Genomic DNA, 26,968 nt, shown 5'->3' with positions numbered 1-26,968 from the left:
AAGATCACTCCCAACAGGGCCAAGGCATTTGTTGCAACTCACGCTTCTGTCATAACTCAAAAATGAGATTTAATTTACAATCCTGCCACTTTAATAAACCAACCAAATGCACAGTTACATCACTAAATCACTCTTACTGCATCTTTCTCTCAGCCTCCACTTCCCCACAGTACCTTAAACTGCATGACATAAATCCCAAGAAGGTACAATCACAGAGAAGTGTAAATCTCAGGTGGGCCCTCAAAAGTCTATTTAGTCACATATTCCTTGAATTTTCCATAAATAAGAACATTAGGGAATAATGCTGCTGTGATAGACACTAAAGACATTTTATGATGATGTGTATCTGCTAGACCCTCTCCCATGATACATCTGATTAAAAAGAAAAAAAAGTCAGTAACGGAAATATCTTCAACAGACACAACCCTAGAGGTGGCAGTTTAGAAAGGAACAGTTTAGTTATTTTTTTTTTTCACCTTTGGCAAACAAAAATTATCCCTACCTCCTTCTTCCTCCAAGGGTATCAGCAAGCAGCTAAAAAGGGCCTTATCTATTAAGAACCACTTCACTTTCATAAGGTGGAGAAAGAAGTATATTTTTGTCTTTAGCTTTTTTCCCTCATTAGTTATGCTGCCCTGAGTGATTTGTAGCGACAGTTCTCCGTTCCCGGGAACGGGGCAGGGATGCGTCAGGGACACCCGTCAGGGCGCCCAGGGGGCCGCATTACTCATCTGCGCCTTAGAGGAGCTAAAGGCAGGCCCCGGAGCACAGCCCACAGCCCCAGAGGAGGGGCGGCCCCTCCAGGAAATCTACGTGCCTGGGGAAGCGGCCGGGCCGCCCCCGCCGGGCTGCCGGGAAGGCCGCGGTGTCCGGGCGGCGGGGGGGCCACGGGCGGCCTAGGCACCCCCTCCCCCTCCGCGCCCAAGGGCAGCGCAGCCACCTCCCCTCCGGGCACCCGCTGCCTCTAAGCCAGGAGCCGCCGCTGACACCGCGGTCCAGGCCCCCGGGGACCCGGCACCCACAGGCAGGGAGACAACACTTTTCCGAGGGTGGGAACTCCCGCGGCCCGCTCGGCAGGGGCTCGGGACCGCCCCCTCCCCGCGGCGAGCTGCTGGCTCGGCCCCCGTGACCGGGGCCAGCGCTCGGGGTTAGGACTTGGCCCGTACCCACCCCACCCCCCCCGCCCGGCCGCGGTCCCCCGCCACCTCTCCCTTCGCCTGGCCGCCCGTCCCCCTCCGTCCCTCTCCGCCCGAGCCCAGCCCCGGGCCCGGCTCACCCCCAGAAGCCGCAGGGACAGCGCGGGGGCAGACTGGGTGCCTTGCTGCGCTCGCTGCCGGCGTCTCCCATGGTGGGGCCAGGGCGCGGGGCGGCGGGCGGGCGGGGGGCGCGCGGCTCCCGGCTGGGATTCCAGGCCGGTCAGCTGGAGCCGGGTGACACCACTGGACAGGCAGCGGAGGGGAGGGCGCGGGGGGGGCCCGGCCGCACCCTGCCGATGCGGCGGGCTGGGCAGCGGAGCGGCGGCGGCAGCGCCGTCCGCCCGCCGGTGCCAGTGACCGCCCCGGTGCTGCAGCGGCACGCGCCCGCCCTCCCCGGAGCGCCGCTCTGCCCCTCGCGCAACAAAGCGTCCTCGCGCACTGTGGATCCCCCCGTTCTGAGAGCGATGGTTTCGTCAAGCCACCGAATCAGCTGGGAGCAGCATGTACCATAGCACATACCCGGGGGAAGTTGGGGTAGATCTAGTGCAGGAACTGGATGAGAAACGAATTTGGAGGACACCTGTAGGCTCGAGAAGAGAACGAGATTCTTAATGACAAGTCTCAGGTGGGTCTGAGGCCAGCAGAGCTGCCTGGAGCCGCTGCCCTCTTTTGCCTATACATATACGTTGGGCGCACAGTGGTACAGCCAGGGATAGCCGGTGGGGTGGGGGGGTGGGGTGCTGGTGTTGCTCGCACATGCGCAGACCTGTCCCCGACGCGGAAGTCTGTTGGAGGGAGCGGGCCTGGGGGGCTGGGCCGAATCTGTCTCGGGCTGTGCCGGCAGCTGCTTCGCCGAGGGAGGGTGGGGGGAATACTGAATATCTTTCACTTGTCCTGGTCGCTGCTAGCGCAGTGTGCCAGTGCCGGGCCGGCTGTGCGCGCTCGGGAGCTCTGCCCGGAGGTTAGGCGGCTATGGGAGGCTTCAGTGCTGTGCAGGGTGAGGACAGGGACTTGTTTCCTTTGGGTGCCGCTTTAGCGAGGTCTGGAGGGCCCCAAGGGCGACGTTTGGCTTTCTGTTTGCCTTCTTATCGTGTAGATGTTCGTCCTCGGTTCCCTCAGTCCTAAATAAAGCCGTGTACGTGTTACGCACTCGTGGGTTTCCTCGCCTGTGGTAAACGCCACTTGCTGCGTGAGGACACGGAGCTATGGGCTGGCTGCGCTGGCCCTGTTGTCTGGGACCTGCAAGAGGTAAGGTTTGGCAGGGAGGGAAGAGCATAGCGGGCACGGTCATTACTGGCTGCCGCCTTTGACGGACAGGAAAGGAGAGGGGAATTTCCAGCAACTGGACTTGAGATCTGAGTAATGGGGATTGTACTTCTGGTACCGGTTTAGCCAATAGTATTGAGCAAGTTACAGCCTTGCACTCTGTACCTTAGTTTTGTCTGTGAAATGGAAATGTTTCTGACCTTCTCCGCCAGAAATTTGAGATCTGAGTGGAAAATGTGTGGAAAAATACTGGTGTGGCATTACTGAAGGTGGGATTTTGATCAATTCCTGACTGCTGTTGCCGATCTTACTTCGATTTTTTGCTTTGCACTTCAAACCAAGGTTATTAAACTTTGAAAATAATAAATTATCATTATTAACGAACTTCAGAGTATGTGAATCTTTGTGAACAACTAATTAATTCTGACAAAGATACTATGGCTTTAGTATTAAGCTTCCTAAAGCATATTCTATCAAATTAATTTATGACAGAAAAAAAGCAATAACAAAATACACACATACTTAAAACTTTTAATAAAACTTTTTAATAAAAAGTGGAATTTAATTGAAATCATGTAAACAGACTTCTTATGAAAAGGCTGGTTCATGACAGTTTACTAATGGTCATGATTTTATCAAACCATTCTATTTTGGGGTTGCCTGACTCCTGACTGATGCAGCTCTCTGCCCTCTCTAAAGTGTCTGTGGCTGCAGACCACCCTGTGCACTGATGCACCAGGGATGTCCCTTGCCAAAGCTCTCTGAGGACAAAGCTGAGCTGATGAGGCAACACTGCTGAGGATACCAAGAGAAATGACTACATACCAAAAAATAGCCTTGGCCTTGTTAACTCAGCCCTTTAAGCCACTAAGTCAGCTGGAAACTGAAATTGTCTCTCTTGTGCTGGTTACTTGCATTACTACCAGAGGCTGTAAACTCCCCTCAGATAAGGATTGGCTTCTTAAAGATGATCTAATGGACCTTACGTCTGTAATTTCTATTAAGGTAAGCACATACTGAGTTAGCTTTCAACTATTACATGTGCAGAAGCATTCTCTCTACTCAGTACTCTTGTGTCATTTCAAATAAATCTTGGCTTTCAGTACCTGAAGGGAGCCTAGAAGAAAGATGGAGTCTATGTACATGGGCATGTAGGGACAAGGACAAGAGGGAATGGCTTTAAACTGACAGAGAGTAGATTTAGATTAGATAATAGGAAAAAAATATTTAACTGTGAGAGTGGTGATGCACTGGAACAGGTTGCCTGCAGAAACTGTGGATGCTCCATCCCTGAGAGTGTTCGAGGCCAGCTTGGATGGGGCTCTGAGTAACTTGGTCTGGTGGAAGGTGTCCCTGCCCGTGGCAGGGGCATTAGAATTAGATGATCTCTCTTGAAGTCCCTTCCAACCCAAGGCCATTCTATAATTTTGTAAAATGATGTCGGGATAATGTCAAAATTGCAGTTTTCCAAGAAGTTCAGATTTTTAAAAAGCCTTCAAGGGTGTGGTACTTCACTCCAAAGTTAAACACAAGAAAAGTATGAATTTAGAGACAATGCTGTTGCACAAAGCAAACACTTAATAAGCATGCTGCCGATGAAGACACACGAACAGCTAACTCTGGCTGCTAGTAATGGCCTAAGGAAAAATAGTCTCAGGGACACACACATGATAGACTTCAGGATTATAGTGCAGTCTAATACTATGGGACCCAGAAGAGGGGATCATATGCTCTGATTTCATGCTATGTTTGTAATAATGTATTTGGCCTTTTTCTTTTTTTTTTTAAGATGACCTTTGCAACACAGTTTTGTATATTTGTGATATTTCCTACTTTGTTTAGACAACAGAAAATTACAAATGTATCAGTTCAGCATTGTTTCCTGAAAATTCAGTATGTTAATCTGTACCTGCTTTTCTAAACCCTTTAATGTTTTGTGTCATATGTCTGCTAATGACGTCCATCCATTTGCAACCACCAGAAGGTCTTTTTTTGTGTAGAAATGTGGCAGCAAGGAGAAGTATAGCTGAGCAAGGCTTCTTTAGAGGCTAGCAAGGACAAAACTGGTTCAGCTGATCTAAAATTAATGCAGTCATGAGCAGGGCATTGCAACCTCCATTCAGTGTGTGGGCTCTCCATCCAACAGATCTCTTGAGCCAGACCTCTGGCACTTGAGGCGTTTCACTGCTAACTAACATTTCTCTGGCTTTTTGATCCAGCATCCAGGCCCTGGATGCTTTCTCAACAATGTACAAGCATCCACAGACAAATGGATAAGCAGCACTCAGGAAACATATGGAGAAATAGTGTATTAGTTGGACAAGGCTGGGAATATTCATATGCAGAAAGTTTATTAGATGGTACAGATACAGCAAAGCATGTCTGGAAAAAATCTTTGGAAGCAAATATGCGCTGTAAACATGAATTAAATGAGGGGGAAAAACCTGATTGATGGGAAGGTAATTTGGAGAAGAGTGATGCCTAGAGTAGTTTAAGGAACAGTTTAAGTACGTAACAAGAGAAACAGCTCATGCCATTTTAGTTCTTCATATCTGAATGCATGAAAGAGGTAGGGAAGGTGCTAATCCTTTTTAATGAGTAACCCTGCAGCTATTCTCCAGGCATATTTTTGCAGACTCTGTATTTCAGAGAATACAGAGAAAAGCAGCCAAAATACAGGCTGCAGATGCTGAAATACTTGAAAAATGTAATGTTTACTATCTGGCATTTGGGGGAGAGATTATAACTGTACATTCTTATTTAAAATTGTCACAAGGTATTTGCTAGCAAGACACACAGAATTTCATAAAAAGTACAAACAGATGTCTCTAAGGTGGTAAATGCTTAGGACATATGCAGAAAGTGTTCTCATGCTAAAGTCTGATTTTGATGTCTCACTGAGGTTCACTCCTAGCTCATTCTCAGCAGAACCCCATTGCAGGATTAGATGGGGTAATAGACCTCACAGAATCAGACAGCAAAACTCCACCAAATTTAGAATCAGCAATTAAATGTCATTGTTTCTCAAGAGCTCTCTTTTTTCTTTCTCTGTGTTATAAATCTATATTGTGATATTTGCTTTCGCAAGTATTAAGATGAATATTATATGTTAAATACTTTTTGGCTATGTATGTACTTTCTTCTTGCTAACAAGTTTTAAGCTTAAAGAAATCTCCTAGGTACAAAGCAAGGAAGCCCCAGAGGGCAAAGGCAGTGGGGCCCAAGCTATTATCAGGAGAACAATAGAGCCCAAACTGTTATCAGCAGAAGATACGAAGCCCAGCTGCCCTCAAAGGAAGGATGAGGGGCCCAGACTGTTATCAACACTGACCATTTGCAGAAGAAAGGAAACCAGACTCAAAATAATGGTGGTCAGCAAAAATAATGATGACCAGCAGAAATAATGATTGTCAGCAAAAATAAAAACTATACAAATCATGTTCTAAATAGGTGGAACCAGGGAGGGGACATGCTAAATACTTGTTGAAAAAGTTTGAATAATCATTAAACCCTCACAGCAGGAGGGGATAAAAAGATAGTTCCCGAGATACCAGGTGTGCTCTTGGCAGCGCACTGAGATACCAGGTGTACTCTTGGCAGCGCGCCAAGGCACCCGGCCGTTTTAACCCTTTGCTTTATTTCTTTTGTCTCCTCATTGTCTTTTTGTTTATATTAAGCTTTTTATAATTTATTAAGTGAATCTCATTTTTAATGTCTGTATACTAGAAAAGGTTATACCTGTATATAATCAGAACATTTGGGAGTGATTGATTTTACTATAAATACAATTCCCACACTGAAATACATGTGTACAACCATAAAGTGGAACAGTGTGATAGTCTGGCATTTAAGAAAAAAAAGGGAAACAGCTAAGGAAGTTAAGGCTGCTGGAGGCTCATGGGAGTTTTTTTTCCTGGTCTATAACTGGCCATTTCTGAGGTTTGACCATTGAAAAGTGAGATCAACCTGTGAACACCACCCTTTAAAACCTAAGCCCGGGAATTTCTCTTTCTCTTTGGTTTCCAGCTTTGAAAGGTAACAGGACTCCATCTGGCTCCTGTCCCCTGCCCAGGCCATGCGGCACGGGTGGGGGCTGGGCTAGGCTGGGCTGGGCCTGCTGCGCCTCCTGGCTGGGAGATGAAGCCTGTGGGACTCTCCCCAGGCCCAGGTCGGGCTGGGCTCTGGTACAGCCTCCGGGGAAGCCTCTGGGGTGGCTGAAGCTTTTTTTTCCCAGTGGCGGTCCAGAGCTGTAATCGCCACTGAGCTGAAACATGACATCATGAATACCTGCTGTGGTTTGAGACAGATTTTAACCCTTTCACTACCCAGATGAGACTTGCAGATTAATAATTTTTCCAGAGAGCGGAGAAGAGAGAGCGAAGAGACAACATAAACTATCAAAGACAGTGAAGAAAGGAATTAAGCTCCAGATGGGGAGAGAAATAAGGAGATGTCTTAATAAGCTGAAATATTCTTTTGTTAAAGCTATGGAGATGGACAATAATGTTCTGAAAAAACTCCTTTAATTCATGAAAGAGTGTTTTGGGGGGAAATGGAGTATTTCAAAGAGTGGATCTAAACAAAAGTAATTCATTGATAGAGCTGGGTAAATCGTGAAGTAGTTGTGATCCTAAGAGATGCTGGAACAGAAATGGAGAAGTGAGAATTGTTGAAGATTTGTGGCCCTTAAGAGACAAAGAGAAAACTTCTGTTTCCAGAGATGATCACAGAGACAGATGAAGAGAATTTTTGCCTTTGAATAACTCATCCTTAAAATGACAACCCTTGAACTATGGCCCACGAACACACCTCAGAGTGGTGTGAAATGGGAGGAAAGGACTGATGGCGGAGTTTTCCAGGCGGCTGGCATCAGAGAAATAGCCATGAGAAATGGTTTTCTTGTGAAAAGCTCCATAGATTGACAAAAGAGAACTTCTTTTTCTCTACAAAGACTGATGAAAAGACTATAGAAAAGTTGGCACTGTTTTAACCACCAGGGTTTTTTTTCCTCTATGTTGTCAATTAAACAAAGGAATGGTTGAGTGGTGGGGAAAAAGGGTTTCTGGAGGTTTTATTCTAGTTTCTTATTCTTGTAGTTTTGTTAATAAACTTCGTTTATTCCCTTTAAGTTTTAAGCCTGTTTTGCCCTTCTCCTGATCCATATCTCACAGCAAGAAATTAGTACGTTTTCTAGTGATTTTTTAGGTAATGCTTTAAAACCATGTCAAGCAGGTGGAGAATGTCACACGTATTGTACATATTCCTTCTCATCTTGAGATCTAAATTACCATAAAATGATAAAAGTAACTCATGATGCCAGCCTGTTTGAGAGACTCTTGAACTGATTGAAATAATCACCACTTTTTAATTCCTCTTTAGTAGGCAGATATTCTTAGTGAAATAATTTCTTTTGGAAGATCATTCTTGTTAAGACCTGTACTGAGGCTGCAAAATAAAATGAGCGTGTTGGAAAGGGTAGTGGAGAGGACGTGTCTGAGCTCAAGCCATAGCGAACAGTAAAAGTGAACGATTATGATGATTCACTAGAGCCCAGAGCATAGATTGCATACCATGAAGGCATTAACCTCCTGCAAGTCACCAGCATAGATCTGACCCTGGAAAAGGTGACTGAACTGTACCAAAGTCTGGCTGAATTGGGATTGAGGCTGCCAAGCTTGCAAGTGCCTGCTCTTTGTTATGTAGCTTACTTCATTTTCTCCATTTGAGATGCATACCTTGGGTTTTTTGTGCACCTGGCCTGGCAGGCTGTGATCCACCTGAACGCCTCAGCATTTGCTTATTCATTTAATTTAAGTTAGGTGTCAGTGAAAGCTGTCTGAAGAGAGAAGTACCCACACCTTAGCCTCTGGCTTGGCCTCAATGAATCCAACTCAGTTTTCTTTGCTGTTTGAAGGAGGTCTTCAGATTAAAGCTGAGTTAATTTTGGCTCTCAACCTTGTGTTGACAAAGAAAAAAAAAAAAAGTATCAGCCATGAATTAACAATTTACGAGTCACACAGATTAGAAGGTTTGTATAGCTGTGTCTTTTTAAAACATAAAACATAAGCTTGAAAACTAAAGGGCAAGTTTAAATAGTTACAACACGGAATTTGGAGTTGGGACTTCAGCATTCTTCTTGTTATTTTAAGTGTCTATGTGCCTCAGTTTCATTTTCTCAAATGGAAACAATAATCTCAAGGGCATTCTGGTAAAGGAGTCTTTATTGGATGGTGTTTTTAGAAATTAAAAACTGCTGATGTTGCTATTACTGTGATTAAGAGAGTGCCATTTCTTTGCAAATAATGGCTAGATGGAGGGTCCAAGGTATTATAGATTTATATTATATTATATTATATTATATTATATTATATTATATTATATTATATTATATTCTTTTATTAAATATTAAAATTAATGTTATATGTATAAGGTTAGAAAACTTTGTTGTATTAATATAGTTCTTTCTATTTCTGTTATTGATGAAATTTAGAAATAGTGGTATAATACATTTATATGTTGAGCTATGGCATAGTATTAAAGCAAAAACTACTTTTGTTTGTATAACCGATAGTCAGAGACCCCCCTGCATTTTTAGATTATCTTATCTAGATGAAGACGGTGGTGACCGGAGCTTGGGGGAGGAATTTATTGCACCTCTGTTATCAGGGAATGTGAAATTTGGTGGAGCCAAGAGGATTGATCTACTGGGGGGGAGGCGAGTTGGGACTAAACAAAGAAACATCTAAAACTTAAGAGGAGTGTTTGAATTATGTATGAGAATTTATGAATATGTAGTACAATTCTGTTTCTAAGGGACAATCCTTTGTTAGTCAGGTGTGCTCTCTGGGCAGAATGCTGAGCCACCCAGCCGTATTTGTATATTTTGCTTTATTTCTATCTCCTAATTGTCTTTCTATTAAACTTCTTAAATTTTATATAAAAAATGTGAACCTCATTTTTTCACAAAGGTCAAAAAGAAAATTCTTAACCAGTTGCAATTTGCAGTATTATGACTAACTGTCCTGGTTTAGAGCAAATCTGGGAGAAAACTTCCAGTGGGACTCCCCCCAGGAAGCAAACTCACGTGGCCTTTTTTCCCCACCCCCCAACCAGTTCGGGAAGAGATTGCTCTGAGAGAAGTGGAAAAAACCTGTTTATTTCACAGGCACAGCACTACCCAGTACAAAAATGAACGACATCAAATTACAAAACCTCTCGCCCTTCAGAAGAGATGACAAACTTCAGAGGGTCTCTTTCCTGTGGGTGTTCACTCTGTTATCAGTCTCTCTGGTGCTGGAAAATGCCACTGCCCAGGCTGGGCTCCCGATAGTCCACAGGTGCAAGGTCCCGGTGTTCCCCCGAGTCCCCAGACCAGAGCAGGTTCGATCCGTTCAAGGAAAAGGGAAAGAAAACAGTCCAGGAAGACCTCTCTGCTTCGGCTAGTTGGAAAGCCAAGGCGATCTGTGTCTTGTTGTCTGTCTGTGCTGTAGTCAAAACTCCCAATGCGGGAGGAGCAAGTACAGTCTCTGATAACAGACTGGGTGCTTCTTTTCCACTCACTTTTACTCTTAGATGAAATTTTAAGAATACAAAACCTATGTCTGGGTTAGGTGTACGAATGGGGGTACAATTTAACATCATAATCAACCCAGGACACTAACCCAGAAGCAATTATGAATACTTCTCTTTTTTTCACACATGTATTTCTTCCCCTTCCTGCCCCTTGTCGTTTCGATTGGGAACGGCTAGAAAGAACGACACTGGACTCTCAAGGGAGTCTCAACAGGAGAATTCTCTAGTTTATTGCTTCAGGCCTGTCTTATAGACAGATACGTGGAAAAGTACAGAAAAGAAATTCTTATTGGCTAGCAAAGTGCTACATCACCATCATTGGTCAGGGGCACTTTACCCCCCTGACCCTCTCCTGCAAGAGGAAACAAGAGGACAGACAAACAGCACCTGGCAGTTGTTTTCTGTCTCTGAGGATTGTTTTGAAATCCTCCTTTGAATTCCCAGGCTAGTTTCTCAGGCAGGACTGAGAGGCCATGGGCCTGCATTTTCTGCAGCTCCCTGCAGCCTGTTCCAAAGCTAGCATCCATAACTCACCCTTTCTGTTAGAAAAAAATAAAAAAGGCAGTGTTTGTTACATCCTGCTGGGCCCTTGCAGGAGAGAGAACAAACACAGCTCAAGAGGTTTCTTTGCTAGAACTTTGAATGGATGCTGGTCTAGAATTCATCTAGAATTTTGGCTTATGTTTTGGTATTTAAGATTTGTTCTCCTTGCAAGGACTTGATGGTTGACTCCAATGTCTCTAATTCAGTGAATTAGTACACACACTATATACAACACTATATACAACATTGTTAGTCTGTTCGAATTGACAGTCTAACTTGTCAATAGAGTAGTTTGAAAGAACACCAAAGTGATAAAAATAATGCACAATGCAATTTATGCTGCTTTGATCCCCTCTTCTTATCCCGTTTTTTTTGTTTTGTTTTGGTTTTTTTTTTGGTTTTTTGTTGTTGTTGTTTTTTCCATTGGATTTTTTCTTTAAATATAATCGAGGGGGTTTTGAGGGATTTATAAATTCTTGGTTGTTAAAACAGTAGTTCGTGAATTTCAGGAAGGTTCAGGGAACTCGAAGTTACCATCTCCTCGCGGCTGGTTGTTAGTTCTGTAAACACAAGACTTAAAAGGTACAAAGTGAGTAAGGAAGTTTGGGTCTCGCAGGGGTTGCAGGACTCTGGCGCGGCTCAGGCCGCTGGAGGGCTTGTTGAGGTATTTCTTCGGGTTGGTGCGGAAGGTCCCGGCGGAGGGGCCTGCCGCTGTCTTTCTCTCCCCCCGCCACCTTTATGGGTGCGGGGGGGCCGCTGCTAGAACTCAGATGTGTGCGGAGCATGGTTCGCTCTCCTTTCCCCGCGCCTCCCCGCTGGAGCGCGGGGGGAGCGCGAGGGCGAGCCGTCTCGCGCACGCGTGGGGCGAGCGAGGCCGCCACCCCCCCCCCCCGCGCTTTCTCGCCGGTGCTTCGGACGCGCGGGGGGGGCGATGCCCGCCACGGGCCTGGCCCCAGCTTGATCTGGGCTTGGGCTCAGCTTTTTCGGGGTTCTCTCAGCCGGCCAGCGGCCAGCCGGGCCGCGGCCGGTGGCGGCGGGCAGGCGCAGGGGGAGCGAGCTTGTTGCTCTCCCTCCCCCTGCTGCTTCTCTGCCGGGGGGAGCTGCACGCCCCGCCGCGTTGGTACGGGGGGGTTTGCTTGGGCGGGCCCCCCGGCGGTGGCGGCCCGCCGTGTTCTGGACCTGCGCTCAGACTTCTCGGCGGCGGCCCGCGCGCCGGGCGCGGGGGGGGCTGAAGAGAGGCCCCTCTGCTGGCAAAGCCCGCGCGCCGAGCTCCGCGGATGGCGAGCGCTTAAACCTCTCTGGAGAGGGAGATTTTCGGGCTGCAGATTGCTCTCACTCGCCGCCAAAGTCCTCCGAGGGTCCAGGCAGAGCCGAGAAAGCACTATGCAGCTCATCCACGGTTTCATCTCCCGGTCCCTTATCTTGTACAACGGAGGAACTTTCAGCATCAAAGTTTCTCATCCCGGTTTCACTGTCCTCAGACTGGCTCCGTTTCAGCGCTTTAAAAAGCACTCCCCAGGTGGCTGCCAGGCTACACACGCTGATATTTCCGTTAATGAATTCTGACCATAAATGGTTCTCTATCGACAGCCAAAGTTCGAGATCAAAGGCATTGTTCATAGTTATATCAAAACCTTGCTCTTTCACCCACTGAAATAAAGCGCGCATGGCATCTTCAGAAACACTGAGTCCCATGCGGGGCAGGGCATCCTGCCATGCAAGGTAGGCCAGCTGTTCATCAGCTGAAGTACAGTTCCCCATTATGAGGACTTTATCTTGGCGGCTCCGCGAATGCAATTATGCAGACGCTATCGGCTCAGACCCGGGATTTTGAGCTCTGCTTCACCAAGATAGGCCGTTCCAAACCCACTCACAGGCAGGTTCCACTATCCCGTTGGTTTCCAGAACCAGCTTCCTCTAGGAAAGCCCGGGAGAATTCCACTTACCCCTCTAGGGGCAAGGGCTGGCTTTTTCCCGCTCGCTGCTTACCCTCAGGGGATTAGCAGAAGTCACGTCGGTTGCTTTCTGACCTCGGGGGTCGGCTGCACTTCACGTCGGGATTACCGGACCTCAGGGGTCGGTTCAACATCACGTCGGGGTCACCAGATGTCGTTCTGATTGGGAACGGCGATAAAGAACGACACTGGACTCTCAAGGGAGTCTCAACAGGAGAATTCTCTAGTTTATTGCTTCAGGCCTGTCTTATAGACAGATACGTGGAAAAGTACAGAAAAGAAATTCTTATTAGCTAGCAAAGTGCTACATCACCATCATTGGTCAGGGGCACTTTACCCCCCTGACCCTCTCCTGCAAGAGGAAACAAGAGGACAGACAAACAGCACCTGGCAGTTGTTTTCTGTCTCTGAGGATTGTTTTGAAATCCTCCTTTGAATTCCCAGGCTAGCTTCTCAGGCAGGACTGAAAGGCCACGGGCCTGCATTTTCTGCAGCTCCCTGCAGCCTGCTCCAAAGCTAGCATCCATAGCCCCTTATGTAATCCAGGGCGCTTTGAAAAAGCACAGATGGAAAAATTGTAATGCAACTAAACAAACATTCTAGGCTAGTCAAAAAATGCCAGATAATATATTTCAAATAATAATAAAAAAAATCAGAATATTAGACATGATTTAGTAAAAGGAGTGAAGATACTGAGAAAACAAAAGTGAATAGTGACCTCACACAGTGGGGTGACAGTGACTAATACTGAAATCACTCACACAAAAATAAACCTGCAGATGTTAAAAGGCTTGTAAATGTGGCACTTTGGGACATGGCTTAGCAGCAGTGCTAGGTTAGGGGTTGAACCCAATTTTAAAGTCTTTTCCAACCTAAAGGATGCAATGGTTCTACGTTCTATATAAGTGAGACTTTCATTATCATTAGAAACCATGACATCTATGAATCTGTAATGGTGCTGAATTTGTGCTAGGCATTTCCTGGTGCTGGATGGCAGACTCAGCAAAGACCATTCTTAACTTTTGAATGTTCTTTTTAGAAAGTGATTTCCAGTACTTCTTAAAAAAATATAAAAAGGTAAGCATTGTGACAGCAATTTTACCAGGAGGAAAGCAGCTTTGGTAAGTGACACAAGCTGCCTCAGTTCACAGAAGAAGGCACCTGCAGATCTAGTAATAGCATTCACATTGCTCAACTCCCAATATAGCAACCATTGCAGAATCTGTGCTGTCTTGCTGGATTGCTGGACTCATGCCTTTGGTGCTTCTGTAAGCACCTCCCAGGACCTGCTTCCTCAGTGTCCAGCTTTGCTTAACAGTGCTGTCACAAATCATTGCTGCAACTACTTGAGTTACAAATTGCACGGATAAAAATTAATAAAGCACTATACACGTCTTTCCATTTGAAAAAGCAGCTTAGTCCGAAAGAATATGGTTAAATGGAAAGGTAGAATATTAGTAATATTTATATATTTCTTCTGTTTTCTTTACCCTGCTCAGGATTTTCATAACGCCTTGTGCAAAGGGATCTTCTCTGCACCTAGGTCTTCTGGGTCCTACTGCAACACAGATAAAGAAGCATTATAAAACTCTCACCTTGTATAAATATGAAAAAGTTCACCCTTCATTAGATTGAAAGGTGACTGCCCGTGGTAATCTGTTTGAATATAAGCTATTTCTGCTCTTTCCTCCACTGCTCTGAAGATGTCAGCCCCAGGGGTGTGGCAACTGAACATATTTCTTGGCAGCTCAATAGGTTTAGTAATTCTCTCATAAACACTCCAGTGTCAGGGAGGCTTAATTGCTTGGCGTCCTGAGAAAGTGTTTGGTAGTTCAATGACAAAAGGTCTTAGAGAATGTGAAATGCAAGAGCCAACGGTTGCTGCCCCTGCCTGCTCCCCTCCGTAATGTATCCAGCATTTAGCTAGATTAGCATTTAGCTTTTTTCAAGGCTGTAGCACCAACATTAGCAGAGCAAACTCTGATCCTGCCGTTTATGTTATCCATGTGATCACAGCAAGATCAGAAGTCCTAAGTGCAGCTCAGGTAATTTTGTAAACAGCAGTAGCACCACTAATTTCTTTTACAGCAAGTGAAAAACAAATACATTGCAACTGGAAATGAAGAGCATACAGAACAGCTGTTTCAAATTTGTCTGATGCTGTTATAAAACAAGTTTAAAGTGTTAACCGTTGTACCTGTGGCACAGTTTCCCCTGCTGTGTGCACACTAACAGCTTTCTGTTATGCCATATAACTGAGCTACCACATTTGTGCTCAGTTCTCTTGATGTTCCTCTGAGATGCATTTCTCCAGCTGTGGGTTGGAAATGATTGGGCAGACTCCTGGATTTGCAGGAATGCTATGCAGCCAACCACAACTATCATGCCATGCAGCAGCATCTGCTGAGCTGACCAGTGCTTGTGGTGGTCTTCAAATCTTTTGCCCATCCTGTTAAATGTGTCGCCTTCTGACTCCAGGCAGGGAGTCAGACCTCCAGAGAGCTCCAGGTGTTTCACACTCTGCCTGTCACATCAAGATGATGGTGTGATACGAGGTGATGGCACAATACAAGCAGGAAAGGTTGGAGAAGGAGGTGGCCCTGACCAGTTTAGTGCTCCCCAGGCCAGAACAGCAGCTACTGGCCACGAGCAGATACCGAAAAGGAGGCAAATAGGTGAGGGTCTGCTGGAGAATCCTGTTCTGCCTCTTGCAGTAATGTGTCTGGGTCAGTATGCTCTACTCTTCTCTCCCTGGGCTGAAAACACTGTGATCTGAAGGAGTTTTTCACCCAAAGGGCAGAACTGCTACTCCAGTTTGGAGGAGCTGGAGTATTTGCCAGAGAGTGAGGAAATGGTGCTTGTTGAAGGTAAGGAGAATGCTGAGGCTTTGAATTTTCCTTAGAAACTCAGCAAGGGATTTCTGTACCCCCTTTGTCAAGCTGCAAAGCATTTCACTCTTAACAGGCTTCTGCTAAAGCCAGGATACCCCATTTTGTTTCAGTCAGGCAAGAAATTTGAGGAGAACCTAGACAGCAAAACAACATAAGAAATTCAAGTAGGAAGCCATGAAAGAATGGTTTCCAGTTAGAATCTGGAAGTGAAGCAGTAGTTAGGGAGATGCTTCTGACAAGATACCAGCCATGGTGAGAAACCTTGGCCCAGCTGCAAGACAAAGAAATCAATCTGCTCAACATTGTAGTTGGGACAATAAGTGGAGAGCAGACTCGATGAGAGGCTGCAGCACCTGAACTTCTGCAGCACCAAACCCCTGTGGGAGCAGCTGGGAAACTCCAGCTGCTGATCCTTACTTTGCTCCTGCACAGCTCTGTTGATGGTACTAGCAGTGCAAAGAGATGAATGGGCTGCATGGTGTGGGGCCACTGCTGGGTGGAGGCAGGGAGATGCTATCTCCTGGTAGCACAAGGAACAGTCATCCTTTTCCTACCCACAGCAGCAGGCATGGCAAGCCTTGTCCCAAAGTCTTTGGGATTCTCCATCTCAGATTTCATAGCCTGTAACACCCCAGAGTCACACAGCTGCTGTGGGAGGCAGGATTTCTTACAAGCAGGTGGGAGGGAAAGTGGCTGTCAATGTTTGTGTATGGGTGAGGGAGGTAGAGGTCTCAGAGTGGCGAGATGGGATGGAAACAGGCTCATTGCAGCTTCTTCACATTCTGAAGTTTGACTTAGCATTCCAGCTTCCCAAACACATCTTCGACTTCAGCAGTGAGTCTGGCCTGAATGGGCTCCAAAGGTGTGGATTTGTAGGATAAATTAGGGTGTCAGTAGTGTCTGGCTAGAAGACCAGTGCAAATGCCTATACTCAGGTGCGGAGCTGAGTGCTGGCACAGGAATGAAATGCTGGGTGATCCTGTATGTATAAACTATGCGTGCAGGAGAGAGAGAATAAATCACTGTTGGAGTTTGCGTATCAGTTTCAAGAAGATTATTGCATTTTATATTTTACAGACATCTTTTCAACAGAAAGACGGCTTACAGGGTACATCTTGAAGGCTGCTGATGTAAGAGGCGGAACATGGTGCAGGTCAGTGGTTAACAAGCATAAAACAGTTCAGTGAAATACCACAGGCAGAAACCATAGCAATGGAGAAAGGCATAACAGGTGGATAGGAAGGAGGAAGTTATCAGTGAGCTCTTAGGAAGCAATACAAAAACAGAGACTCAGAGACTTCTGAGCAGGGATCCTCAAGCCCTTACTGACACAATTAGCCTCCTGAAGTTTGTCTGTGTTGCTGAGACTGTTACTTGTGTTACCTGCCGAGTTTATTAATTTCTTTATTAACCCACTCAGCAGTGGTTAACAGGAGAGGTTTAAGAAGACCAAGGGAAAACCTGGCAGAGTAACTTTGTGTGTCATGACTTCTATTTCTGAAAAAATGTGACAGTTTAACACCTCAAAATGGGATCTGGGACAAACAGCTTTGTTTTCCAATTCTGTTATTCATAGTCAAGGTTGGATTAAGACTGTGTCAGTGCAGGCCTAATCATTTTACTAGGGAAGAAAGCTTTCTGCTGTCTAGGTCAAAGGTTTTCAAATCTTGAAAAACCTGTTCAGGAATTTCTACCACCTTTTAAAGGCAATTTGTAGACAACAGCTCTGAGGTGTGAGTTGCCTGTGCTTATTAGTGAAATACTGTTGTTACTGACTGGTTACCAAGTAAGCTCATTCACTTCTGGGATCAGAAGGTGTCAGAAGTCAGGTGCTGATTGGGAGTAGGTGTTGGTAGCCATGACTCACTCTAAGAGGTGCCTCCCTGCATTTCTGGGATGGGCCCATCACCTCCTTACTTCCAGAAGTCCACACACTGTGACTCTCACTTCTATTCCAGCACTTTCTGGCAATGCTGATTTACTGCAGAGGGGGCGATAACTGCTCTCACACTCAGAGTAGTTCACCTGGCTCTTGGCTGCACTGGGTAAAAGTGCTCCCGCAACCAGGCTAGGGAGGCTGTACTGCTGAAACTGAAAGCTGGGTATCTCTTCTTAAAGAAAAGCAGACTGCATTGCTCTGGTCCCAGAAGTAAAATGCTGAATTCTAAGTACCTGAGAGTCAGTGATTTATATATTCTGAGCTGCTGCTAGTACACACATCTGGTGCGCTGAAGGCATGGCCATGCTGCTAGCAAAGTCCACTGGAAGCAGCTCATCTTTACTGCAACATAGTGCATCTGCATAACATCTGTGAGAAGGTCAGGAGAATTCTCCAGCAAAGGGTTCAATGCTCTGCTAGTTGATCCATGGGCATCCATGGGCAGCAGATTCCAGCACCTGTTGACTGATCATCATATGAATGAACAGGGAAAGCTATCTGGCAGCTGTTGGACATTCCCAATCAGGACTAAGGAATAAAGGGGGAACATCCAGGTAGTATTAAAACCAAGAACCAGAAGATGGTTTAAAATTATTTCTTCTCCAACTTTCTGCATTATTCCTAAATAGCAGGATGCAAACAATAACCTTTGGAGACTAGTATTCCTACCAACCTTTTCATTCAAGAAAAGCTCTGGGACATAAAAGGGCCTGTGTGGGACAATGTTGCATAACTGGTATAGGCACATATGGTTAACAGCACACTGACTTGCTCAAAAGAGATGTACTCACATAGACCATGGTTCTCCATTTCCTATCTTATGTTGAAAAATGCATCAGTTGCTTTATACATTGCTGCAGATCCAACTCTGCTGCTGCATTTATTCTGAGCCCATTCCCTAGGAGATCTTTAAAACACAACTATCTCTAACTCCACTTAATCACACAATCTGTTCCAAGGTCTATTCTTGTTTTTTTGATTCTCCTGTTGCCAAGGGCTCTCACAAGGACTCTGCTCTTTCTGCTTTTATCCTGTATCACCACTTGTCCGTGTGTCTTGTCAGTCACCTTTCTCTGGGACAGCTTCATGGCAGCTCTTGCTGTTGCAGTACAGCAACTTGTAAATCCTTGTAAAGCAGATAGTGAGGTTGTCTAATTGTGTTTAACCTGCCCCAAAGCAGTACATACATCTGCCCAAGTCTCCTTTGCCATCTTCCCATGTCTGTCTTCATCTATGTCATGACATCCATGCAGGTATCAGTGTACTTACCTATACCACATTGTTTCCCCTTCTCTCACAAGCGACCACCCACGACTGAGCACTCAGCTCAGCAAGTAGTCCATTCAGGTAGTATCTTCTCAGGCTAATGAAGAGATCTGAGAAGTGAAGCAATGGAGAATGTTGTGATATTTTGTGTTTCAGCTTTGCTAGAAACAAGCAGGTGGCTTCTAGTAAGCTGGAGGAAAAGGAGGGGCAAAAGAGAATCGGGAAAACACAGGCTTAGGAGATGTGATGGCATTGAAGAACTACTAAAATTAAACTCTGCTGTCCAGGTTTCAGCTGTGCCAAATTTGGGTTCAGCTTACACTGAAACCTAGGCTCTAATTTATGCCCCTGCAAAAACATCTATGTCTAGCTTTCTCTTTTTCTGGCAGTTGAAGTAAAATGTGCAAAGACAGCAGCTATAAGTAAGGCAGTACAAAAATGGATGAGAGACAAACTACCAGTAGTTAGCTGTAGTTTAATCCATAATTATTTACTGCAGAATCTCTTACACCCATGTTGGTCTCCTGTATTCTATTTCTGGCGACAGGCTCTTAGACATTGGTTAAGCAGGTGGTTTGCCAATGACTCGCACATTATCTATTGATCTGTTCTGGACTCCCTGTTCCTGGCTGGTAACTTTATCAAGAACTGACTATGTACTTTATGTTATGACAGTGCGCGGAAGTACTGGGCCCCTGAACGAAACATGCCAAATCCTCTACAGGTACAAAACGAAAAGCCTCAGGCTAAAGTACCCACTTATTAAACTTTCTCTCCCCTCTCTTGTTGTCCCATGCCATGCCAACCCCTAACAAAAAGCTGTGATCATTCCTTCTTCTCCCTGCAAGGTGCTAAAGCTGCTTCTCAGTTCCCCACCAAACTCACTGCCTGGAGGACAATGTCTGTCAGGAAGGCCTTCTCAATTAGACAAGTCACCCCTAAATAATACACTGAGTATTCTTTGTTCCCTTTGCTCTCCGATCCTTTGCTCCATGACCCAGTCTAGACAGTTCTCCTCCTTTACCAGTACCAGCATCAACTGCTTCTTGATGACTATTTGCCCCAGCTTTGGATACGAAAGGTAGCATATGCTTTCCTTTCTTATACTGCCTCTTTTCCGGCTCATGCAAACTAACGCATGAACTTGACTGTGCCTCACATTTTATGCTGTATCTTTGTGGGACTTAAGCATTTGGGATAACATATCTCTTCATCATTTTGTCATCCAAATCCAGTAATACTTCATATTTTGGATCTGTTTAATCCAAAGATGTACCTTCTTCATTGGATAGTACTAACAGTACTCCCATATTTTCATAACGTGACAGAACTGGGCCTTTGATATTTGTTATCTGACTTACTCAGCTGTACTGGCCCAACACCAAAAAAATAAATATAGGACAGCCCAAAGGCACCAAGTTAACATTTTGGTTTCCAGTCAAATGCTTTGTGTAGGTGTAAAGGTGTAAAGAAGTGATGCTGCAAATTTGTAGATTATGTAAAAGGTTCAAATTGGTTCCTAGCTAGACACAGCTCAGTCAGAGATATTTCCCTCTTCACACCTTCAATAAACACTCCAAAAAAGATTGTAAATGGACTTCATAGGAGGCAGAAAGTGAGAATGACCTTGGGGAAAGATGGATTTCCCATATGGGATGATAAGAATAGTTTGAATCCCCAGACTATTTTTTTTTCCATGGAGTTTGGTTATAACTTTCTCTTTCAGGGAAGAGGTCTTTTTGCCTTTATTTGTGCGTACTTTTTGCCCAGTCATATCCAGTAGCTGATTTTACATGTGTCTTTGGTTTGAAAAGACAGGTGTCTGCAGAAGGCAGAAACCTCCCCTGAAATGGAAAAAAAAAATGTAAACCACCCCCCAATCTGAATTATTATAATCTTAAAATCAAGGTGCTCTCAGGAAAAGATATGAGAATAGGAATAACAGTTCTAAACTAAGAAAATTTAAATAAAATTGCAGTAGTACAAAAAAAAAAAAAAACCCAGCAAAAAATACAACCCACTGACAGAGTCAGACTACAACCTGACACCCTGTTGGTCAGGGTGTTAGTAGCAGTCTGGTGTAAAGGTGGCTGCAGTCCTCCTGCAGTGACAAATGTGGTTTTGTTGAAGCAATGATCCTTTAGAAGCGTGTAGTTTTCCTCTGGAGGTCCAGTGGTGGTGTATATGAGTGTGGTCTTCCTCTGGGAATCCAGCGGAGAAGAGCTGGCTGGAGAGTTCCAAGTCTCTCATTATATCCAGGTAGGAATGCTTGGCTCCTCCCCCTGTGTGGAGCCATCATCACAATGGGATGATGTTATGTTGTCAGTCATGCAGTGAGACTCAATGGCTCATTAACAGAAGATATTCCCCTGGAGTGAGCATGGGTTGTGAAAGAGATAAAGAACACTGCCCCACCTGGTTTTAACAGCTGGCCCATTAACAGAAGATATCCCCCAGTAATAGGGGGATGGGTCATGAAAGAGATAAACTGCCCCACCTGGTTTTAACAGATCATAATAGAATACATTCTTTTGGTTACATCCTGCATTGCAACCCAAGACAGCATGTTACCTTTTGCCTGGCAGCAAAATATCTGAGAATGGTTTGAAAATCATGGAGGACAATCTTACAGCAGAGAAATAAAAATGCCTTATTCCAAGCTCAGTTCTGCATAATATCAGTAAGATGCAGTTACTTATGCTGTCTGAATCAAAAACATTTATTGCCATTATAAAAAAATGTTTCAGGAGTTTCAAATGGGAACTTGTAGCTTGATGCACTGATCAGTGCTCACAGATTTATTAGACATGTGATAAGTAACTTGACAATAAGAAAATAGCTGTAATCAATTGAATATGCATTTAACTTTGAAAGATATGGAACCAAAAATAAGTATATATTAGTTGTAACAATAAGTAAGCATGTACCCTGTTTCCTACTGGAAAGTGTTACCTGTCTTGAACTTTGCAGTCACCGTTTAGAAGTAGTTTCCATCAGCTCATGCAGACGGCTAGGAAATATGTTTCCTATCTGTTGAAATGAGGTAAAATCTCTTACCAGGATCTGTTCAAATATGTTTATAAATGATCTATACATTTCAGCATCTCCTTGTATTCTTTCTTCAGTTGGTCTGCAAATTGTTTCTGACATGTTTAATTTATTCCTGAAAGACTGTTCTGCTCAGAAAACACAAGATCTGGTTCTCCTGCTTTCTTTTCTTTCAAAGCATGAGAGCCTATTGGTGAAAAGAAATTACACCTGCTTTATATCAGTTAAAAGCTACAATTATAAATTCTGTTTTAGCCTTAATAATACCTATACATCCATTCTTAGGATTAGGACCAAAGTGAAAGAAAAGTTATTCCTGGAACACATTAGTCTCTTGGAGTTTCAGGAAGCTTTGTTGACTAAGATAGATGGAGAATCTGAGAACCTGAGTTCCCGAGTTTCTGCTATTGGTGCTACTATGAATTAATTTCTACAGATCACTTCATATTTTGTGTCTTGGTTTGCAATACCTTTAATGCTTTTGCTCTCAGGAAGATGTAGCCTCTCATAGTTGTAGAATGCTTTGAGACCATTGCATAGAAGGTACTGCATGAAAGCTCAAAATGACATACAGCAAGTCTGACTTCAGATTTCTTGTTGCTTTTCTGGATGACTGTTTTTAATTGCAGTGGGTTAAACAGCTGTAAAAATGCCATTGCTACACATAGGACAAAGGTTTTCATTCCTAGGTTCCCATGCAGGTGTGTGGCTGTGACCTGTCCAATACTGTCTCTGCTGATCCTCCCCTGGTTTCTCCCTTGCAATTGATTCCAGCAATGATGAATTCACCTCATGAAATTAATAATGTCAAGTTTGTCAATATTTTAAAAGCTAAACTTATTTTTGTTCTCTTGAGCCTTGCCTTTGGCTTATGGAAGCAGAAGCTTTAAACTCTATTATTTGGGAAACCTACTGGGATGCCTTGGTGTGGCAGGTGCTATGTAAGTTTAGCACTGCATCACTATTGAAGTCCATTAAGATCTTTCTGGAGCTGTCAGCACTCTGCAGATTAAAACCAGAAAAATAAAAGCACTCAATAAATGCTGCTATAATGGTTCGGATAGCTGCAAAAAGAGGACTTATCTTTGGCTTGTGATCAGTTTACTTCTGGGTTCAATTTAAAGGTTTTTTGGCTTCCTGTATAAGATCTGAGAAAAAAAAAATCAATGTAGAGAAGCTTGGATGAGTGCCAGAAGAAATATTGTACTGAATCCAGAGTACAGAAATCCTTCACAATTTCTATATTTTGCTCTGTGCCGGCTCTTTATAGTCTAGCAAGAACTAAGCTGTACTATCATGACTCCATTACCATTGCAGTGTTGTACAGGATGTGAGCAAATTGTCAGATTTTATTTGGTCATTTAAAAACATGTATCAACTCCCACCCCCAAAGATATTATTAAAAAGGCAAGATGAGAGGAAGAAGCATCTGCAAAAGGGCTGGAAACAAAGCATAGGAATAAACACTCAGTTTTAAAGTTGGTGAAGATTGGCAGCAAGACACGTCCTTAATCCCTGCCATGGCTACTATTTAACTGTTTGGAAAAGGGAGGGCAAAGTGAGGTGTTAGAGGTGGATTGGACGCTGCCACAGAGCTTCCTCACATGTAGAGGAGATGGTGCAATGGCAGAGGCATCCATGCCTATGCTTGAGCAGGCATAGGACAGTGCCTCTGGAAGTGGTGGTGGAGAGCACCCAGGCACTTGTAGGATTTTCCTGGAACCGTAATGCCTCAGGATAGGAACAGTGAGAGTGCAGTGGATTCTCCTGCTCAATGCTCAAGGGTGCTCAAATTTGCAGATAATGCCAGTCTATTCAGAGTATTGGCCAAACCAGCCTGAAATCATGGTAATGCCTTTGGTTGGGTCAATGGCACAACCCTTTTTCCCTCCTCTGGTTTCTGTTTGGCAGATACTGAATAAGGCTCTTGGATACAAGTGTCAGAAATTGCAAAGTGATCTGAATGTGGTGTTTGACTGGGGAACATTTGGAAATACTGGAAGTTGTGCATCAGAGAGGAGTCCCCTGACTGGGATGTGAAAAATGTAGGTAGTAGAAGGAAGGAGAATAGAGAGAAACGGATGCTTCTATTCATGCTCCCAGAATACAAGGACAAGGGAACATTCAATGGAAATATAAGGCAGCAAATGTTAAAAGGAAAAAAAAAATCTGTTAAAAAGAAATACATTTTTTACAATGCCTAATTAGCTCATTCCCATAAGATGACCTTATGCTTAAGAGATTAGTAGGATTAAAATAAAGGGATTAGACATTTATATGGATAATGTAACTGGGGATGTTCTTATTAAATAGAATATGTATTTTCTTTTGTTATGGAATGATATATGCCCTCTTGCTTCAGGGCCTAGGTTAGTTGCTAACTGATAAGAATTAGAAAGAAATTTTCTCTTTTGGCAAGTCATTCCCTACTTGTCTTCTGCTAGGTTCCTTGTACTTAATCTGAATTGTTTCTACAGGCCCTTTCACAGTAGGATTATTAAACTATATGGCCCATTTGTTTGCTATAGCATGGCAATTCTGTTCATAATCAAATGTCTCACTGATGGATCACAAAAATCTCAGTGGCCTGAAACAAAATTTCCTTTTTCTTCTGCTTGTTCCATAAGAGGGTTGACCTTGAGCACCCCCCATTAGACACCACCAAATCAGCACCAACAAATCTCACTTACCTGCCCTAACAGTAATATCTTACAACTCTCATTCAGAACTTACACGAGCTCAGTTACAGAGTGGCAGGACACCAAAGATCCCACAACCTTCACCAAATGGGTTGTCAAGCATTGACAACAGGCTACCCAAGGAAGTGATGGAATCATCATCCCTAAATTTATTTATATGTGTAGATGTGGCACTTAAAGACATGCTTTAATGTTGGATTGCACAGTGTTGGGTTAATGGTTGGACTTGATGATCTTGAAGGTATTTTCCAACCTGAACAATTCTATGATTCTATGTCCTCCCACAGATGTGAATGGCAGTATCTCATGGATGCTGCCGGTTGTCGGAATTTGGGGCAAAACCAAATGATAATAAGAAGAGAAAATTGATTCAAAACTCTTCCTTTCACTTCCAGGCAAGATAAGAAAGTTGCTGCTAGTAGTCTAGTCTTCCCATTAAAAAGCATCATATGACCTTATCTAACCTGGCTAAAATTCATTTGTCTTGCATTTTGATTACTGAAATATCCTTCTCTTTGGTCTTGCCAAGTGTATTTTCAGTCTTTGTACATCCTTGCAAAATGCGGCTGTAAAGATCATCCTCTTAATCCATCCGTTTGAGGATTTTACACATTCTTTTCTCCTCTCTACTATATTTCTCTTCTTTACTCCATCAAACACAAGCTATTTGTCTTTCCTGTCAAGCCCCTTCCCACCCTGTCAAGGAGCTCTCCTTTGCTATGACAATGTCATCTCCTTCTCATCATTCTGTCAGTCTCTATTTCTCACTTGTTAACATTTTTATAGAAACAACTGGGCTTTTTTCCTTACTGCTATTGGGAAGAATTTTGGTAAAGAGCAGCAAAATACCCTCATTATTTTTCCAAATTTCTGCTGAAAACATTCCGTTATTGTGTTGCCTGTGAAAAGCTTGCCAGCAACATGGCCACTCTCTATCACATGGACAGATAGGACTCAAACTAAACAACCTGGGCCCTGTGTGCCCAGATGCACCTGCTGCCCTTTACATACACCTGGAAGGTCAGGATAGTCTATTTGGTTCTGCAAAGTGTCTCCACAGTAGCTTCCCCATTGTTGACTGGGATGGGCCACTACAAAACAAGCATTAATCTTCCTCATTCCTTTCCCATTACTTGATGAGTTTAACAGAGTGCTGATGCTTTTGTGCCAGTGAAATACCCAAGTTAGGAACTGCTTTCTGTATGAGGTATATGTGTGTGGTCATCAGGCCCTCCAGCCAAGGTCTCTTCTGAAGGCACATGCAGTGAGAAGTATTCAGCTTAGCCCTATGCTTGGCAATGTTGCTTTTCCCCCCTCAAGTAACGACTCCTGCAAATCCTCCAGTTCAAGAGACTGTTTTTTGTGTACTAAATGCTGCCATTATTTATAAAGCACTCTTGCTGAATGTGTCTGAAGTCAGTCCTGCAGGACAGTTTCAATCAAATTGTGTTCAAGTTATTCCAGCTGAATAACTCTGAAACGTAAATAAAATTAAATTAATAGTGTTGTCTTTATATTGTGTTACAAATGTAATAAGCTTGAAGTAATGCTGACTGTAAAATCAGATAGAGTAAAAATCAACCCCTAGAAAAAAGTGCAAAATTTGATATCTGGCTTACAAGAGCAATCAGGGTACATGTAATCCAGAAGGTATTTTTAATTATATTTGTTCATACTGTTTCTCTGCTTCATTCTAACAAAAGACAAGAAATACTCTGCTATAGTGGTTATGTTTTGTTTGACAAACATGCAGAATACCCTGTATCTGTTCCTAGTCCCCTGTTTTGGGACTTGCAGAAATACTGTTACTAACAATTATCTTGCATTTATAGGACACCTTTAATCCCAAAGTGCTTACATAGCACTGTCAAAATATGTGTGTTTTCTTCCACTTACTTGGTGAGACTCCAGATTTGGTCCTAGAAGATGTAAGTATTTATATATATGTAGCAGAATATCTTATTTATTGAATACCTCCCCAGAAAATTTAGTCCCCAGAAGGTCTAGGATTCTTCAGATATTTGGATAAACATTACACAGAATCACTGGGGAAAACCCAGCTTTCACCAAGGCTGCTACAAAATACGTTGCAGGCATACAAAGCAGGCACAGCTTCAGGATGTGATGTCTTATCTAAAGCATTAGAGACAGGAAAATATGTGGAATGCAGTTGAGTAACTAGGAATAGCTGGTGGAATTGGTCCTGTTGGAACTCAATCCCCTGGCTTGGGGGAGTCCAGGTATTTTGAATGCTGCCGTCTCTTCAGCTGCTTTGCTTTGAGCTGCCCAGGGAGTAATTTGGAACCCATCCGGTCTCTCACATACCCTTCTGCTTATCTTACAAGGCTTTGTGGTGTGCAGGCAGAGGACTCCACAGACTCAGGAAAAAGATACAAACCTATCTGGGGCAGCACAGATGGAAGGAAAGAGAAAGTGGGACTCAGCTGACAGATATCCACTGCTATTCTATCACAAGGTATGCAAACTGCACTGGGGAGCACCTCAGAGCCATGCTTTTTTTTCCACTTCTGTTCTTTTCCAAAGGCCCTAAAGCACAGTGCAGTAAAGTTGTTTCCACAGTAAACAATGCTCC

The 26,968-nt window shown here is 44.0% G+C and overlaps 1 protein-coding gene and 1 long non-coding RNA gene across 9 annotated transcripts in view; one reads left to right on the top strand and one right to left on the bottom strand.

Moving 5' to 3' along the window:
* The window catches only part of ZFAND3 (zinc finger AN1-type containing 3), a 166,137-nt gene extending 164,341 nt beyond the window's left edge, over positions 1-1,796 (bottom strand). For 4 of the 7 annotated variants that reach the window (XM_086878360.1, XM_086878362.1, XM_086878363.1 and 1 more), the window contains exon 1: positions 1,277-1,591. In XM_086878360.1, coding sequence (XP_086734486.1) covers positions 1,277-1,347 — 71 coding nt within the window. In that variant the 5' untranslated portion in view covers positions 1,348-1,591. Of the gene's footprint in view, positions 1-502; positions 798-1,276; positions 1,592-1,715 lie in introns of those variants that run through there. The other 3 variants (XM_086878361.1, XM_086878365.1, XM_086878366.1) reach the window with 2 other exon arrangements.
* The window catches only part of LOC111927543 (uncharacterized), a 61,622-nt gene continuing 36,384 nt past the window's right edge, over positions 1,731-26,968 (top strand). Inside the window, exons 1-4 of one of the 2 annotated variants that reach the window (XR_015283607.1) lie at positions 1,731-1,821; positions 2,293-2,444; positions 3,389-3,467; positions 5,642-7,588. This is a non-coding gene — a long non-coding RNA (uncharacterized LOC111927543). Of the gene's footprint in view, positions 1,822-2,292; positions 2,445-3,388; positions 3,468-5,641; positions 7,589-16,500; positions 16,577-26,968 lie in introns of those variants that run through there. The other variant, XR_015283606.1, reaches the window with a different exon arrangement.

Source organism: Cyanistes caeruleus, chromosome 2 (assembly GCF_971803275.1).
Source record: "Cyanistes caeruleus chromosome 2, bCyaCae1.hap1.1, whole genome shotgun sequence".
NCBI lineage: Eukaryota > Metazoa > Chordata > Aves > Passeriformes > Paridae > Cyanistes > Cyanistes caeruleus.
The sequence above is the reverse complement of the archived record's forward strand: the minus strand, read 5'-3'. Positions and strand labels throughout refer to the sequence as shown.